At 39.0% G+C, this 15,416-nt stretch overlaps 2 protein-coding genes across 10 annotated transcripts in view; one reads left to right on the forward strand and one right to left on the reverse strand.

Annotated features, from left to right (window-relative positions):
• Positions 1–9,317, forward strand: part of MRC2 (mannose receptor C type 2) — a 115,909-nt gene extending 106,592 nt beyond the window's left edge. The window contains exons 30-31 of the mRNA XM_007482540.3: positions 2,132–2,173; positions 8,807–9,317. Of these exons, the coding sequence (XP_007482602.2) occupies positions 2,132–2,173; positions 8,807–8,862 (98 nt within the window). The 3' untranslated portion in view covers positions 8,863–9,317. The remainder of the gene's footprint in view (positions 1–2,131; positions 2,174–8,806) is intronic.
• MARCHF10 (membrane associated ring-CH-type finger 10) overlaps positions 1–15,416 on the reverse strand; it is a 259,755-nt gene that overhangs the window by 2,004 nt on the left and 242,335 nt on the right. For all 9 annotated transcript variants that reach the window (XM_007482534.3, XM_007482531.3, XM_056817044.1 and 6 more), the window contains 2 exons: positions 13,702–13,815; positions 2,509–2,551 (listed from right to left, as the gene is read on the reverse strand). In XM_007482534.3, coding sequence (XP_007482596.1) covers positions 2,509–2,551; positions 13,702–13,815 — 157 coding nt within the window. The remainder of the gene's footprint in view (positions 1–2,508; positions 2,552–13,701; positions 13,816–15,416) is intronic.

Here is a 15,416-nt window from a genome sequence, read left to right on the forward strand (position 1 = left end):
GTCTTAATTGAGCTAGAATGGATGGGTTACTGTGTTAATTGAACTCATTCTACTGACCTTAACACAGAGCTAGCAACCAGGCCAGTCGTTGATGGAACACATGGCTGGGGAGACCTGAAAGCATATGGCTTAGCTCCTGGCTGTCCTGATCATTTGGCTCTGAGCAAGAACCTAGAGATGAGCTGAATCTATCAGGAGAGCCACAATTCTCCTTTTCTTTGTTGACTTCACCAGGGTTTATGCCACTTATGTTGCCTTAGTAGTAACTGAAGTGTGATGGAGGGTGGCATGCTTGAGGAGGGAGAGGGAAGAGAACTGGGATCTCCCTTCCCCAACTCCACTGATGTTTACAGAGTTTCATGGCATATTAGAGAAGGAAACAGGCTCTAGCCTCAAATTTTGGCTGATGTTGATATGCCACCAAACTGTCTCATAGTTCTCTGAGAGGGGGCCCAAGAAGTCTAAGCAGATGGAGCCTCTGAGGAAGGCCCCATAGCACCAGGAGAGAGCATGGATGAAGATCCAGCTGGACCAGGTCTTCTCCTTTTCATCTTCAGGGAGTGCAGTCAATTTGTTTCTGAGGATAGCCCCAAACTGTTACACTATTATATTCCCAACCTTCAGGGGCCCACTATGTCACAGAGAAACTGTTTCCAGTGGATATTATGGCCTTTGGGCATTCTGGCCTAACTCCATGACTTTCAGTGCATGGGTCACAATTGCCTCTGAGAAATAAGTGTCTGATTTCCATGGTTAAGGAGTGAGAGGGCAGGAAGAGGTTTGGCATTCATCCTATGCCCAGGATTCCAAAGGACAACCATCTGCGATGACCCACATTTGACACTAGGAGTCGTTACAGCCTCATCTAGCTCAACCCCACCAAGTGGCCTTGGACAAAAACAAGACAGCAGCTGGGGGTTTCATTAAAATGATAAAGAAGGGAATGAAAATCTGGTGGGAGGGATCAGAGTTCTAGCATGCTGGCTTGATATGTACACCCAGGCTTAGGCACCCTGGCACAGAGAGGGAGCCACAGGAGACTTTAAATTATCTTAAATAGCCTCAGAGATCAGTGTGCAAGTTCCAAGCTGGTTTCACTTTGTAGTCTCTCCAACCAAGCTGTCTGTCCAGAGAGAGTCCAAAAGGCCAGGACTAGCCAGTGAGTGAGCTCATTTGAGCAGAGGAACTATAAGGATGTGTGTGTGAAGAAACGTACTTGAAATACCCATCTTGTTTGTTCACTTCCCTCTCTGCTGTCCTGCCAAGAGGCAAAGAGAACCTAGCTTTCTGTTTTTCTTTTTTTTTTTTGCTGAAGGATACAGTACTGGGGGGTTTGGGGAGGGCCGGTCCACAGGAATGTTTCTCCCCTAATCTTTTCCTTCTTGGTTAACTAGGGAACTGGGAAGGAAGGATACTCTATCTGTTTATGTCAGAGGCAAGTAACTGATATCCCAAAGAAATAATCTGTACAACTTTGCCCTAGAGTACTAGTGACAAATCCAATCAAGACATGAGGCCTTGTCCTTTTTGATAAAATAAAGCATGTGAATGGAGTGATTCTGCCCCATATTCTCTGAAAGCTGGAAGGTGGTTCCTGAGTCATAGACAGGGACTTAAGTTACTGTTACATACAGACTAATGAATGATACCCATACTGATAATCGGGTTTGGTCTTTTGCCTTCAGGATGTAATTTTTTTATTTTTTTAAATAAATTTTTATTATTTTGTCATATTTTGCCATAATTTATATGGCATCTGGGACAGATGGTTATTTCTCCTTAGAGATCTCTGGGCACAGAGATATAGCCTCTTCTCAACCCATTCTAATGTTTGTTCCCTTGGTAGTCAAGAAGTTTCTCCTTATTTCCTTTTGCTTTCAGTGCAGCTTCCCTTGCCAAAACTACTTTGTTCATAGAGAACTGGGTAGAAATGAGTGTAGGCCAGAGGTCCTAATGGGATTCTGGTCAATTCTTGGGCCACAAATTGGTGCCACTTTCTTGGTACAATACTGGTGGCCACAAGAATGACTTGACCAAGATGGAAAAGAAAAACTGTTTGTGAGAGAGCCAATACAATATCCAGTTTGTGATGAGGCCAACTTAACTAATGTGTAACAAACTTTCTTTCTAGGATCTGAAACCAACCCCCACAACCCAGAGGCCTCTCCAGGCAGTAAGTAATCAAGAAGGCTCAGCACACAATGAAAACAGAGCACAAGAGAAAAGATCTCAGGGGATCAGCAGCAAGTCATCTTCTGCACCCCAGTAGTCTCTTGTCCTTGACCGATTCCTTCTTAAGTTTTCAGCATCAAGTAAAATTCTTATCTGCTCTGTGCTCAGTGTACTTAGACTTGCCTTCCTAATTATTTTCTTTAGATCTAATTTCCCAAGCTTTATTTGGCTATTTTTTGCTTCTGGGTGGTGTTCATTATTTCCTTCCATGGCATCAGGCCCAACATAGAAACAGAAACATTCAATAAGCAAAGTAGTGCTGACCCCCAAACCTACTTTCACTTTCTTCGGGTCTGGGTTGTGGATAATTTCTTGATAACTATGAGAAAGAAGATAAGAAGAAGTGAATTCTTTTCCAGCACACTAGTAAACAGATGAATAATTCTCTAGTTCCAAGAATGTGTCTTACATCACTTCCAAAGGGATAAGGAAAATAAGGTGAGAATATTAGGACAGCTTTAAAAAATCAGAATAGACTAGGACTGGCTTAATGGTACACAGGTATAAGCGTTCAGAACTCTCAGTTCACTTGCTGTTTAAACCTTTTAAATTTGGCAATATGAAAAGGAAACTTATCTCTACTCCTAGAACCAGATTTTGACAAATGGAAGAGCTTAAATAGGCCATAGGAGTGAAGGGTACATAAATTGCTAATTTAACCTCAACACTGAGCTTTAAAGAATCATTACATTTTTCTCCTGGCAGGAAGCAGCAGGCTATGGGAGTTCCTAGACTTGCTGGAGCTTTGTTCTAAGTTTATAACCCTTCCACATTTCAATCAGGGTCAGAGTCTCCAGCGAAGTCTCAGCAGGAGCCCATTATGCCACTAGGCAAGGATTTGCTCTCCCTGTATGCATTGGCTGGTGTCCTATCTGTTCAATAAGATCAGATTTATAACAAGGACTGTAAACTCCTTCCTAGAGGAAATAAGATGGGAATGGGGCCCTGAGAACCTTGTGCAACTGTTACCAGGGCAACAATGAGCTTCTGTTGGAGATATCCCTTGAAAATGATTTTTTGGGACCCCTTTTGACCTAAAAGGAAAATGGGAATAGAAAAATCACAAAACTCCTTGTCTCTTAAAAGGTCCTTAGTGAGTCTGCCTGAGAATTTGGGGATGGGAAAGAAATGCATTTCATCCTAAGCAAGTATCACTTTGCATAATTAGTTGGCAAATTGTAAATTAAGTCTGAGCCTAATCACTCTCCTCATTTTTCTGCTCTAATGGGGCTGAAAGATGACCTGAAATTGACTCTAGTCTCTCCGGGCTTACAGAAGGAACTAGGGCTATTGCCACAGGTTAGCTATCAAAGCAATTGAGGAGAACTGAGGGGACTTCCAGGATGGTGGTTCTCACACAGATTCCAGTAGGAAGTTTCCATGGAAGGCTAGTAGGATGCTTTTTCCTGTTGAATCATACCTGGAGATTCCCGGGATTAGAATTAAAAAGAACCACAGAGGTCACTTGGGTCTCTCAGTAGAGGAGTCTTCTCTATGGGACCCCTGAAAAGTAGCCATCTAGCTCCTACATCTGGTGTCAGAAAAAGAATTGCTTTATAAGGCAGCATATTCCATTGTTGGGTAGCTCAAGTTGTTAGGAAGTTCATCCTCAAATTCAAATATGCTTTCTTGTAAATTCTACTCACTGGACTTAGTACAAATGAAGTTACACTGAATAAACATAACTTTATTTTTATATGACAGGCCTTGAAGTATTTAAAAATAAGTATTATGTCCTTCCTAAGCCTTTTCTTTTCTGAGCTAAATATATTTAGTAGCTCCTTCTTCCCATATTCTTATGCCCTTCACCATCTTAGCCAACTTTTTCTGAATCCAATACAGTTTGTCAATGTCTTTTAAAAAAATGTTATGTGCAAAATGAAATTGAATCAGAGTATAGCAGATGGTCACCTTCCCAATTCTATATGTGATTTCTGTTAATGCAAGCTGAAAATCACATTTATTTTTTTGTCAATTGCATCCCTCTTTTAAGTAAGGCATTAGTTGATTGAAACCCCTTGGTCTTTTTCACATAAACTATTATTAGGCCACAGTTTATACAGCTGATTATTTAAACCAAAGAGCTGAATTTTACATTTATCCCTACTATTTGATTTCATCTTATTAGTTTGGGTCTGGTGTCCTAGGTTATAGAAATGTAGTTGCTGTGCAAACCATTTCCCCCACTGTAATCACATTTCTTCTAAGGTACTTTCCAAGTGCCTGTAAGCCCTGTTTTAAGTTCCTATCTGCCCTTAAACAGTCAATTTAAATAAAACTGACATGAATTTGCTCTCCTCTCCTACCTGATGTGAAAAGGTAACTGATATACAAGGCTTGACTCTCAGAGACTGAGATACAGGAGAGAAGAAAGGTTCATAGGAGTGTGAGAACCTGGCAGAACTGGGCACCAAACCATGGTTCAAAGAAGGCCTTGGGAGTGTATTGAGAAAGCTGAGGAGAAGGCTAAAGACAAACTCCACTAACTTCATTCTTTTATTTGAGGTTATTTGAGTGAGTGTTTACATGTTGTACCCAGGCATCCAATTAAACCCCAAAGAGACTAATAAGAAAGGTCTTGTGATCTTTGAAAAAGTTTATGCCAAGGCTATCAGAAGATAAATAATATCTTTTTTTAATATCTTCTTTTAATATCATCACTCAGCACCTCATTTCCTTTGGGGTTCATGCAATCCAAATTTATCAAAATAATTATTTGGTAGTTTGATTGGTATGGTACTGAATTAGTAAATTAATTTAGGCTTTTCACATGTAAATTGTATTTTAAAAATTGGTAACATGGGCAAGAATGAAGAGTTGAGGATGACACCTAGGTTGTTTCTACCAGATGATTCAGTCTGTAAGCCATTATTTATGCCTCCAGATTTTGCCTTCTTTGTCAATGAGTTCAGTGACTAGGCCACAGCCATCCTCTCCATCTTAGGTCTCTCATTCTAGGTCACTTCAAAATATATGCTGATGTTCCTTCAAATACCCTAACTTCTGAGTCCCTCAATCTGCAAACTCTTGTGGCCTCTTTCCCCCAATTCACCTATAGACAAGGATGACCATACCCATGATTTTGTGTCACCCATAAGTATTTCACTTCCATATTAAAGAAACCTAATATTCTTTCATCTTTCCATCTTTTCCTATCCTTCATTCATCTTAAACTAACTCTTATCTTCCTACTGATCTCCAAATTCTCCATCTCTTTATAATATATCAATCTATCATTCCTGTTCTCTGGTTACGTACTCTTCCCTTCCCAAATTTTTGTTGAAAGCACTATCACATACTTTAGGTTGACAAGTAGGTATCATCCTCAATTCTTGACTCTTGCCTATGTTATTTTTTTAATTTTTAAATTTCTTCTTTTGTGACTTCTATATATATCTGCATCTCTCTGCTCACACAGTCACAATTCCTCATCACCTCTCCTTATAGATTACTATAATAGTTTTCTCATTGGACTCCTTGCCTTAAGCCTCTCACAGGTCTGTCAGTGTCACTAGTTTATATTTTATTCAATAAAGATCAATAACCTCCATATTATCTCCTTTTATAAGAACAAATATTGTCTCCTATGTTTAGACATTTAAAGCCCTTTACAATCCAGTCTACCTTTTCATATTTACTATAGATTACTCACACTATCCTAGTCTTTGATCCTGCCAAATTAGCCATCTTGCTGCTTCTTACCCTCAACATTCCATCTCCCTTCTCTGTCCTTGCCTTTTTCATGTTGCCCTCATGCCTGGAATGCAGTCCCTTGTAACTGTCACCTTTTAGGATCCCTGGTTTCTTTCAAAATGCAGTTTATATATGAGAAACCTTCTCAGTAAGATCAGGGAGAAGCAAGGACACCCATCATCAACACTATTGTTAAATATTGTATTAGAAATGCTAGCGTTAGGCAATAAGGACAGAAAAAAGAAATTGAAGTAATCAAAGTAGGCAATGAGTAAACTAAACTATCACTCTTTGCAGATAATATGATGGTATACTTAGAGAATCCTGGAGAATCAACTAAAAAATAGTTGAAATAATGAATAACTTTAGTTAAGTTTCAGGGTACAAAACATCCATGCAAATCACTAGCATTTCTATATGCTATCAACAAAGTTCAGCAGCAGGAGATATAAGGAAAAAATCCATTTAAAAAACTATAGACAATGTAAAATACCTGGGAATATACTTGTCAAGATACACACAGGAATTATATGAACACAATTATAAAATACTTTTCACACAAATAAAGTCAGATTTAAACAATTGGAAAAATATTAATTGCTCATGGATAGCCTGAGATAATATAATAAAAATGACAATTCTACCTAAATTAATTTACTTATTCAGTGCCATACCACTTAAACTGCCAAATAATTATTTTATAGAATTAGAAAAAATCATAAAATTCATCTAGAACAGCGTTCTCAACCTCTCAATCTGTAGCAATGAAAATACATAATGCATATCAGGTATTTACATTCTGAATCATAACTGTAGCAAAATTACAGTTTTGAAGTAGCCACCACAATAATTTTTTTGGTTTGGGGTCACTGCAACATGAGGAACTGTATTGCGGGGTCACGGCATTAGAAAGGTTGAGAACCACTGATCTAGAAGAACAAAAGGTCAAGAATATCAAGGGAATTAATGGAAAAAAAAGACATGAAGGAAAGTGGCTTAGCAGGTCTCAAAATGTATTAAAAAGCAATAATAATCAAAATAGTTTGATACTGACTAAGAAATAGACAGGTAGATCAATGTAACAGTTTAAATATATAATATATAAGGGCGAAAGACTTTAGTAACTTAATGTTTGATAAATCCAAAGACCCTAGCTTTTGGAATAAGAACTCACTGTTTAACAAAAACTGTTGGGAAAATTGGAAAATAGTATGGTAGAAACTACATATAGACCAATATCTCACACCCTATACCTAGATAAGGTCAAAATGGGTATATAATGAAGCTATAAAGAGTAATGCCATAACTAAATTAGGGGAATATAGAATAGTTTATCTGGCAGATCTATGAAGAAGGGGCGAACTTATGTCCAAACAAGAGATAGAGAGCGTTATAAGATGTAAAATGAATAATTTTGATTATACTAAATTAAAAAGGCTTTGTACAAACAAAACTAATGCAACCAAGATTAGAAGGAAACAACAAACTAAGAAAACATTTTATAACAAATTTTTCTGATAAAGGTCTAATTTCTCAAATCTACAGAGAACCAAATCAACTTTATTTATTTATTATTATTTGAAAACCCTTACCTTCTGTCTTAGAATCAATACTGTGTATTAGTTCCAAGGCAGAAGAATGGCAAGGGCTAGGCAACGGGGGACTAAGTGAATTTTATATTTACTCCACCCTGCTTAGTCTTTAGAATTTTAGCAACCAGGAATGTATTCACCCCCACTAAAGGAGTAATTGTGGGGGAAGAAGGTCTATGACCCGCATGGGCTAGCAAGTGACAAATTGGAAACAACTGATTGACCCCTTAGGTTGCCTAAAGCCAAATTTAAGCCACCATTGGTACATGTGAGACACAGAAAGTGATGTAAAGAACTGCCTTTATATTTTTTGTCAATTCCTGTGAGAGGGGCTTTGATGGTAGAACTTGACTTGGTGTAGTTTGGGACCTCAGAGTGCTTCCCTGAAATGACCACGTGGTGAGTTATAAGGCTGAGCTAGATTTAATCTTCTGGGAAGGCCCATTGGCTGAGGCCTCTGAACTCTGGCTTAGACCAGGCCAGAGCAGATCTTCCCTTTCTCTCTCTCTCCCTCATTCTTAATTTCTTCCTTCTATTGTAAATAAACCACCATACAATTCCATTCTGACTTGAGTATATCATTGGGATTTAGAATTTAAATCCCTGGTGACCACTAAAAATATATTCAGTCTCAACCCTAAAATTTACTCTTAACACTTGTCCAGGGTCATACAGAAGTGTCTGAGGCCAGATTTGAACCCAGGACCTCCAATCTCTGGGCTTGGCTCTCAATCCACTGAGTCACCCAACACTTCCCAAATCAAATTTAAAAGAATACAAGCCATTCCCCAATTGACAAATAGTCAAAGGACATGAACAAGCAATTTTCAGATAAAGAAATCAAACCTATCAATAATCATATGAAAAACTATTCTAAATCATTTTGAATAGAGAAATGCAAATTAAAACAACTCTGAGGTACCACCTCACACTTATCAGATTGGCCAATATGACAGTGATAAATATTGAAGGGGATGTGGCAAAATTGTGACACTAATGCATTGTTGGTGGAGTTGTAAATTGATCCAACCATTCTAGAGGGCAATTTGGAACTTTGCCCAAAGGACAACAAAATTGAGCCCGCCCTTTGATTCTGTAATACCACTACTGGGAGACTGTATCCCAAAGAGATCATAAAAATGGGGAAAGGACCTAATCATATAAGAATATTTATAGCAGCTCTTTTTAATGGTGGCAAAGAATTGGAAATTATGGGGATGTCTATCAATTGAGGAATGATTGAATGAATTGTGGTATATGTTGGTGATGGAATACTATTGTATTTATAGGAAATGATAAGCAAGATGATTTCAGAATAAAAGCTGGAAAGATCTACATGAACTGATGCAGAGAGAACTAGGGAGAACTGGGAGAACATTGTAGACAGTAACAGCAAATATTGTACAATGATCAATTGTCAAAACTTCACTATTCTCAGCAATGCAATGATCCGCAACAATTCTGAAGGACTTTGACAGGAAATGCTATTTGCCAATAGAGAAAGAACTGTTGGAAGGATGTGGATCAAAACATATTATCTTTCACATCAGTTTATTTATGACTTTATTTTGAAGTTCTGGCTTTGTATGAGTATGTTCTACAATAATGACCAATATGGAAGTGTGTTTTTCATGATACAAATACATGGCCCAGATCAAATTGCTTACCATCTCTGAGAAGGGGAAGGAGGGAGGCTGGGATCTTATAATTTTGGAAAAAATATGTTGAAAATTATTATTACATGTAACCATCACATGTAATTATATGTAAATAAAATATCTTTGGATTTGAAAAAAGAAAGTTTACTGTGGAAAGCCTTTCTTGGTCTCTTTAGCTGCCAAGTGTCTTCCCCTCTGAGTTTATCTTATGTGTACTTGGATTGTAATTTAATATTCTTATCTATGTACATGAATGTAAGCTTCCTGAGGACAGGGTCTATTTTTATTTTCTTGTTTTTTTTTTCTGTGTGACCTAGGCACAATGGCTGGAACATAGCACTTAATAAATGCCAATTAAATACTGTGCCTCCTTGCTGGAAAACAAGGTGGAAGCTCAATTGGAATGATTTCTCTAGTTTCTGGTGGATGCAGAGAATAAACAGGGATTTTCACTGGCTTTAATGCCTCTTTGGCCTTTCTGTTAAATTGTGAAAATACTTTTATAGGAAAAATACAGAGAACCAATTCAAGCCATAATGCAAACCTGACCAAAAACAATTTGACTTCCTATTTCCATTTGCCTGCCTCGTGAAGAGGTGGTTGGCCATTTGCAGTCCTTGCTCAGGGACTTTCTAAATGAATTTCAAGTAGGAATGGAGAAAGAGAATTGTATAATTCTCTCTCCCTTAAGATTCCTCAGAGACTGAGTCAGTGAGTCAAGGCTTTGTAGTGAGTTCTTTTGGTTTTGAACAGTTTGTTAATGTTTTCCCCATGTTTGTTTTCCAATTCCTAAGGCTAATGTTGTTTCTGTTAGCACTCTGATGATTAAGTCACCTGTAACCTTTATCAACCCAAAAGTCTTTGAAGTGCAACAGGCAATAATAAAACATTTCTTTTAAAAGATGAGGAATTATGAAAATGCAGTTGCAGAAAGACTAGCAAAGGATTTAGCACTCTGTCACAAAGAGATGAGGTGCAGGAATAGATAAGAGAAAGAAAAAGATCCCGAGGTCGGTACATTGACGTAAACAACACCTTTTCTTTAGTGGGAGCTGTAGTTATCTCAGGGAAAAACTTTTTCTTAAAAACACAGAAAAATTGAGGAAAGGTGTGGTGATAGGGAGGTGTCAGAGTCCAATGTTTCAAATAAGAGAGATGCAGAAGAATCTGGAGAATACAGCTATCACCAGATGCTGATAGAATTGAAAATGCACTTCCCACTGCTCAGTCATATTGTCCCAGGACCACAGGAGATGATGCTACCTCCTGGAAGGCTTAAGGCATCAGGGTGAAAATAAAAGAGAAGCAAAAGAAAGCAAACTGAAGGAAATACACATGGGGCGCTGTAGTTCATCACTGACAAATGCATCTCTCATAATGTCCCCTCCTCTCCACTCACACAGCCACAACTTTACCTCAGGCTCCCACTCTCTCACCTTGACTACACCAATAGCCTTCTCATTGGCCTCCCTGCCCATTGGCCTCCCCTAATCCATTCTGCATTCAGCTGCCAAGATGATTTTTCTAAAACCTCGGTGTGATTGTGTCACCCCTCAGCTCAATGAGCTCCAGTGACTCCCTATTACCTCCAGGATCCAATAAACCCATTTGGCATTGAAAGCTCTTTATAACTTGGGCCCTTCCTATCTTTCTAACTTTCTTATATCCCACTCTCCTCCATGTACTCGATGACTCAGTTATACTGGCCCAGTGGAAGTTTCTTAATAACAATAAAAAATAACTACTACGACAATAATAATAGCTAACATTTATATAGCACTTATTAAATGCCATGAACACGGCTAGGTGCTTTAGAGTTCTCTGACTGATTATCACAGCATTCCTGGGAGGTACATGTTATTATTATCTCCATTTTATAGGTGAAGAAACTGAAGCATCTAGAGAGGAGCCACATAGCTAGGAAGTATCTGAGGCTGGATATGTGTCTGAGGGCTCTGTGCACAATGGCCCCACTGCACTGCCCCAAAACATGACACTACATCTCCTGCTCTCATGCCTTTATTTTGTTTCGTCTTGTTTTGAAACCCTTACATTGTTTTAGAATCCATACTAAGTATTAGTTCTAAGACAAAAGGGCAGTAAGGGCTAGGCAATGAAGGTTAAGTGACTTGTCCAGGGTCACACAGCTAGGAAGTGTCTGAGGCCAGATTTGGATCCAGGACCTCCCATCTCTGGGTCTGACTCTCAATTCATTGAGTCTCCCAGCTGCCCCAACCCTTTCTCATGCCTTTGTACCAGCTGTCTCCCAGGCCTAGAATGTTGTGCCCTTCATTTTTGCTTTTTCATTTTCTTTGCTTCCTTCAGGACTCGGCTTAAATCTGACCTTCAGTGGCAGGCCTTTCCCCAGTGGCTAAGGCCTTCCCTTTCAGACTTCCTCCTATCTGCTCTGTATATATCCTGTGTATACCTTGTTACTTGCAGGTTTTCTCCTCCATTGGAATGTAAGAGCTTCCTGAGGGCAAAGATGAGATTTTTTACTTCTTTAGTATCTTCTGCACTTAGCAGGACGCCTGACACATACTAAATGCTCGCTGATGGATCCAATGACCCACATCTAATGCCTTTCAAAATTAAATCCACAGAATACCCAATCCCTGTACTAGATCTCTTTCTAATATATGACCACCTGAAACCAGTGCTGGTTGACTTTCCCCTGAGACCCAGGGAAACAAGATACTGGGAATCTGAAAATTTGGTAGATACTTAAAAAAAATTTAAATTCTTATCTTCCATCATAGAATCAATACTGTGTATTGATTCCAAGGCAGAGAAGTGGTAAGGGCTAGGCAATGGGGGTTAAATGACTTGGCCAAGGTCAAGCAGCTAGGAAGTGTCTGGGGTCAGATTTGAACTCAGGACCTCCTGACTCTAGGCCTGGCTCTTAAACCACTGAGCTCCACTGGCTGCTCCCAACATTCAATCCTTGAATGATGCTACTCTATGTATAGCTCCAAAGAAAGGAAGTTATCTTTGTTTAAGGACAAACTCAAATTAGTAATTCACTTTCCTACAGTGGTACCATTAGTAGGGAGGTGTTTTATGAAGTTTTAAGTGACACTTAAGAACCTTATGTCCCTCCAAGATTTCTGGCAAATGTTGGACAACATTCTAATGTTGGATACTATTCTAGAGAATCATTTCATAGATTTTTAAAGTTGAGGGTCAGGTAAGTGGCTCAATGGAGAGAGCCAAGCTTAGAGATGGGAGGTCCAGGGTTCAAATATACCTCAGATACTTCCTAGCTGTGTGACCCTGGGCAAGTCACTTAACCTCCATTGTCTAGCCCTTATTGCTCTTCTGCCTTGGATTTGATACTTACTATTGATTCTAAAACATAAGGTAAGAGTTTAAAAAATAAAATAATTTTAGAATTGGAAAGGAACTCAGAGGCTATCTAGTTATCTACAGCACTGCCAATAGTAAGTTGGATCCTAGTTTCACACTAAGATTATTCATTCTGTTTCTTAATGCCAGCTTTTCTTTGGCCAATAATAATTTTTTTTCTCTAAAGAGAAATAGCAACTACATGAATAACTTGGCAATTCCTCTTAGGTTTGTCTCCTTCCACGTGGTGGCAGTATGAAATAAAGGAACGATCATGAGATTGCGTACTCCAAGACCTGTCAGTCAGTTAATCAACAAGCATTTATTATATGCCAGACACCATGCTCAGCAACAGACCTGCCTGTCCTTCATTCTACTAACTCTGTATGTTACCTTGGGCAAGTCACTTGCCTTATTTGGTCTTCAGTTTTCCCCTCTGGAAAGTGAAGGAAATGGACTATATGACCTGCAAGGTCCCTTTATGTTTTAACATAATATGATATTATATGCACACAAGTACACACACACCTGCATAGGTATATTGGATCTCAAAGCAAAAATTATAGAAAGAGCCTCCTTCTTCCCCACTATTAGATTACAAGATATAAATTCTCCAATGGCAAATGGTTTCCTCTTTTTTCAGGTCATTTTCTGTTTGTGAAACTTTAGATAACATGGTAACATAGATGCCAATCCTAGCATCTTCCTTGTGTCATTCGCTTGGAATATGCATGCTTTAAATGAGAGTCTGCCTTTAAGAGTTATTAGTACCACTGATGACCATTAATTATTAGGTATTTGCCATGCATTTATGCATTTACTACTGGCTTTTCAACTGGAGTGTACATTGCCAAGAGCAACTAAGTGGCACAGTGGATAAAGTGCTGCATCTATAGTTATGAAGACTCATCTTTCTGGGTTCAATTTTGGCCTCAGCTACTTCCTGGCCCTGAACAAGTTGCTATCCCCTGTTGGTCTCAGTTTCCTCATCTGTAAACGAGCTGGAGAAGGAAATGGCAAACCACTCTAGTGTCCTCGGCAAGAAAACTCCAAATGGGGTTGTGAAGAGCTGGACACGATTGAAACAACCAAACAAGAGGTTGCCAAAATATCGGAACAATCTCTGAAACAATTACACAAATAAAGATGCTGTGTTATACCTCACTGGACTTTCTACTTACCCTTTCTCTTGCAGCTCGGTTATAGTTTAGTCTCATGAGTTCAGCAAACCTCTGTTCATAAAGGTGAAGCAGAAGGACTAGGTACAGACCTGAATTCATCAGCTCATTTTGTGCCTAAAAATAGAATAGAGAATTATTTAACTGATCTTAAGTGTCAATCAATCAGCAAACATTTATTAAGCATTTACTATGTACCCAGCACTGGGCTAAGCACTGAGGGTACAAAGAGAGCCAAAGGACAATCCCTGTCCCTCAAGGAACTCACAGTCACAGACAACATGCAAACGGATATATAAAAAGCAAATTATATTCAGAATAAATAGGGAATAATTAACAAAGGAAAGGCGCAGGAATTGAGAAGGGTTGGGGAAGGTTTCTTGTAGGAGGTAGGATTTTATTTAGGACTAAAAGGAAGCCAGGGAGGTCAGCAGTCAGAGCAGAGGAGTTCCAGGTAAGGGAGACGGCCAGAGGCAATGCTCAGAGCTGAGAGATGGAGGGCCATTCAGGAGGCCAGGGTCATCTGTGAGAGAGTGAGGAGTAAGAAGGCTAGGCTATAATAGACTTTTAATGCCAAACAAAGCATTTTGTATTTGATATGGGAGGCAATAGGAAACCCACTGGAGTTTGCTCAGTTACATGATTAAACTTGTTCTTCAGGAAAATCACTTTAGGGGATGAATGGAGAACAGATTGGAGTGGGACGACAATTATATCTTTCCCTTTCAAATATATTTGGTCTACAGGTATAACTTAAAGGTTCAGAAGAAAAGCTACTTTCCTGTTTGTAAGGGGAATGTTAGCCCTCAGCTTATTCCACCACCTTAGCTCTTTCCCACCAAATGCTAGTCATATGAAAGACTACATTAATAGTCAATATTGTAAATAGTATTGTAAAACAAAATAGCAATCAGGAATGAGGTGAATTCTGCAGATTAGAACATACCAGGAAATATACAAGAGTGAATGAGTTCTGCTAGGAGCAAGATAAAATATGAACTCAAAACAAGAGAAAGGCCTCAATCTTAACCAAGGGGAAGCTCTCTCTCAACAAAGTCTCAATGGAGACAAACTGAAAGTCAGGCACATGGTTTTGATTTTTGTTTTTAATATTTTATTTTCCCAACTACATGTAATAATTTTCAACACACATTTTCTGAAACTATGAGATCCAAGTTGTCTCTCTTCCCCATCCTGGAGCAAGCAATTTGATCTGGGTTGTACATGTACGATCATGCAAAACATATTTCTGTATTGGTCCTAGTTATGAGAGAATACTCATATAAAACCTGAAACCCCCAATAAAAACACAAATAAACTAGAGTGAAAAACAGTGTGCTTTGATCTGAGTTCTGACTCCAACAGTTCTTTCTTTGGGGGTGAATAGCATTCTTTGTCATAAGCTCAGGCCCATGCTGAAGGGACAGTTTCTCTTATGGTACTGAGGTTTCCAACATCTTTCTTTCTCTCTCCCTCATAAAGGGTCCTTGGTCCCTCAAGAGATCTATCTCTTATATGGATACACAGCATTGGCTCAGCATTCTCTCACCCAATTAATTAGGAATCGTGTCTCCTGTATGCCAGCAGCAGGCAAAATGCCTCAGGTTTGGCCAGGACACCAGTTACAGAGGCAAGGTAATTTTCTAGGGGATATAGTTGTACATCCCACAGCAGTTGAGGGGATCCAGAAGAGCTCTTGAGCTGTCTGGAAGGACAAT

The sequence above is a fragment of the Monodelphis domestica genome, chromosome 2 (assembly GCF_027887165.1).
Source record: "Monodelphis domestica isolate mMonDom1 chromosome 2, mMonDom1.pri, whole genome shotgun sequence".
NCBI lineage: Eukaryota > Metazoa > Chordata > Mammalia > Didelphimorphia > Didelphidae > Monodelphis > Monodelphis domestica.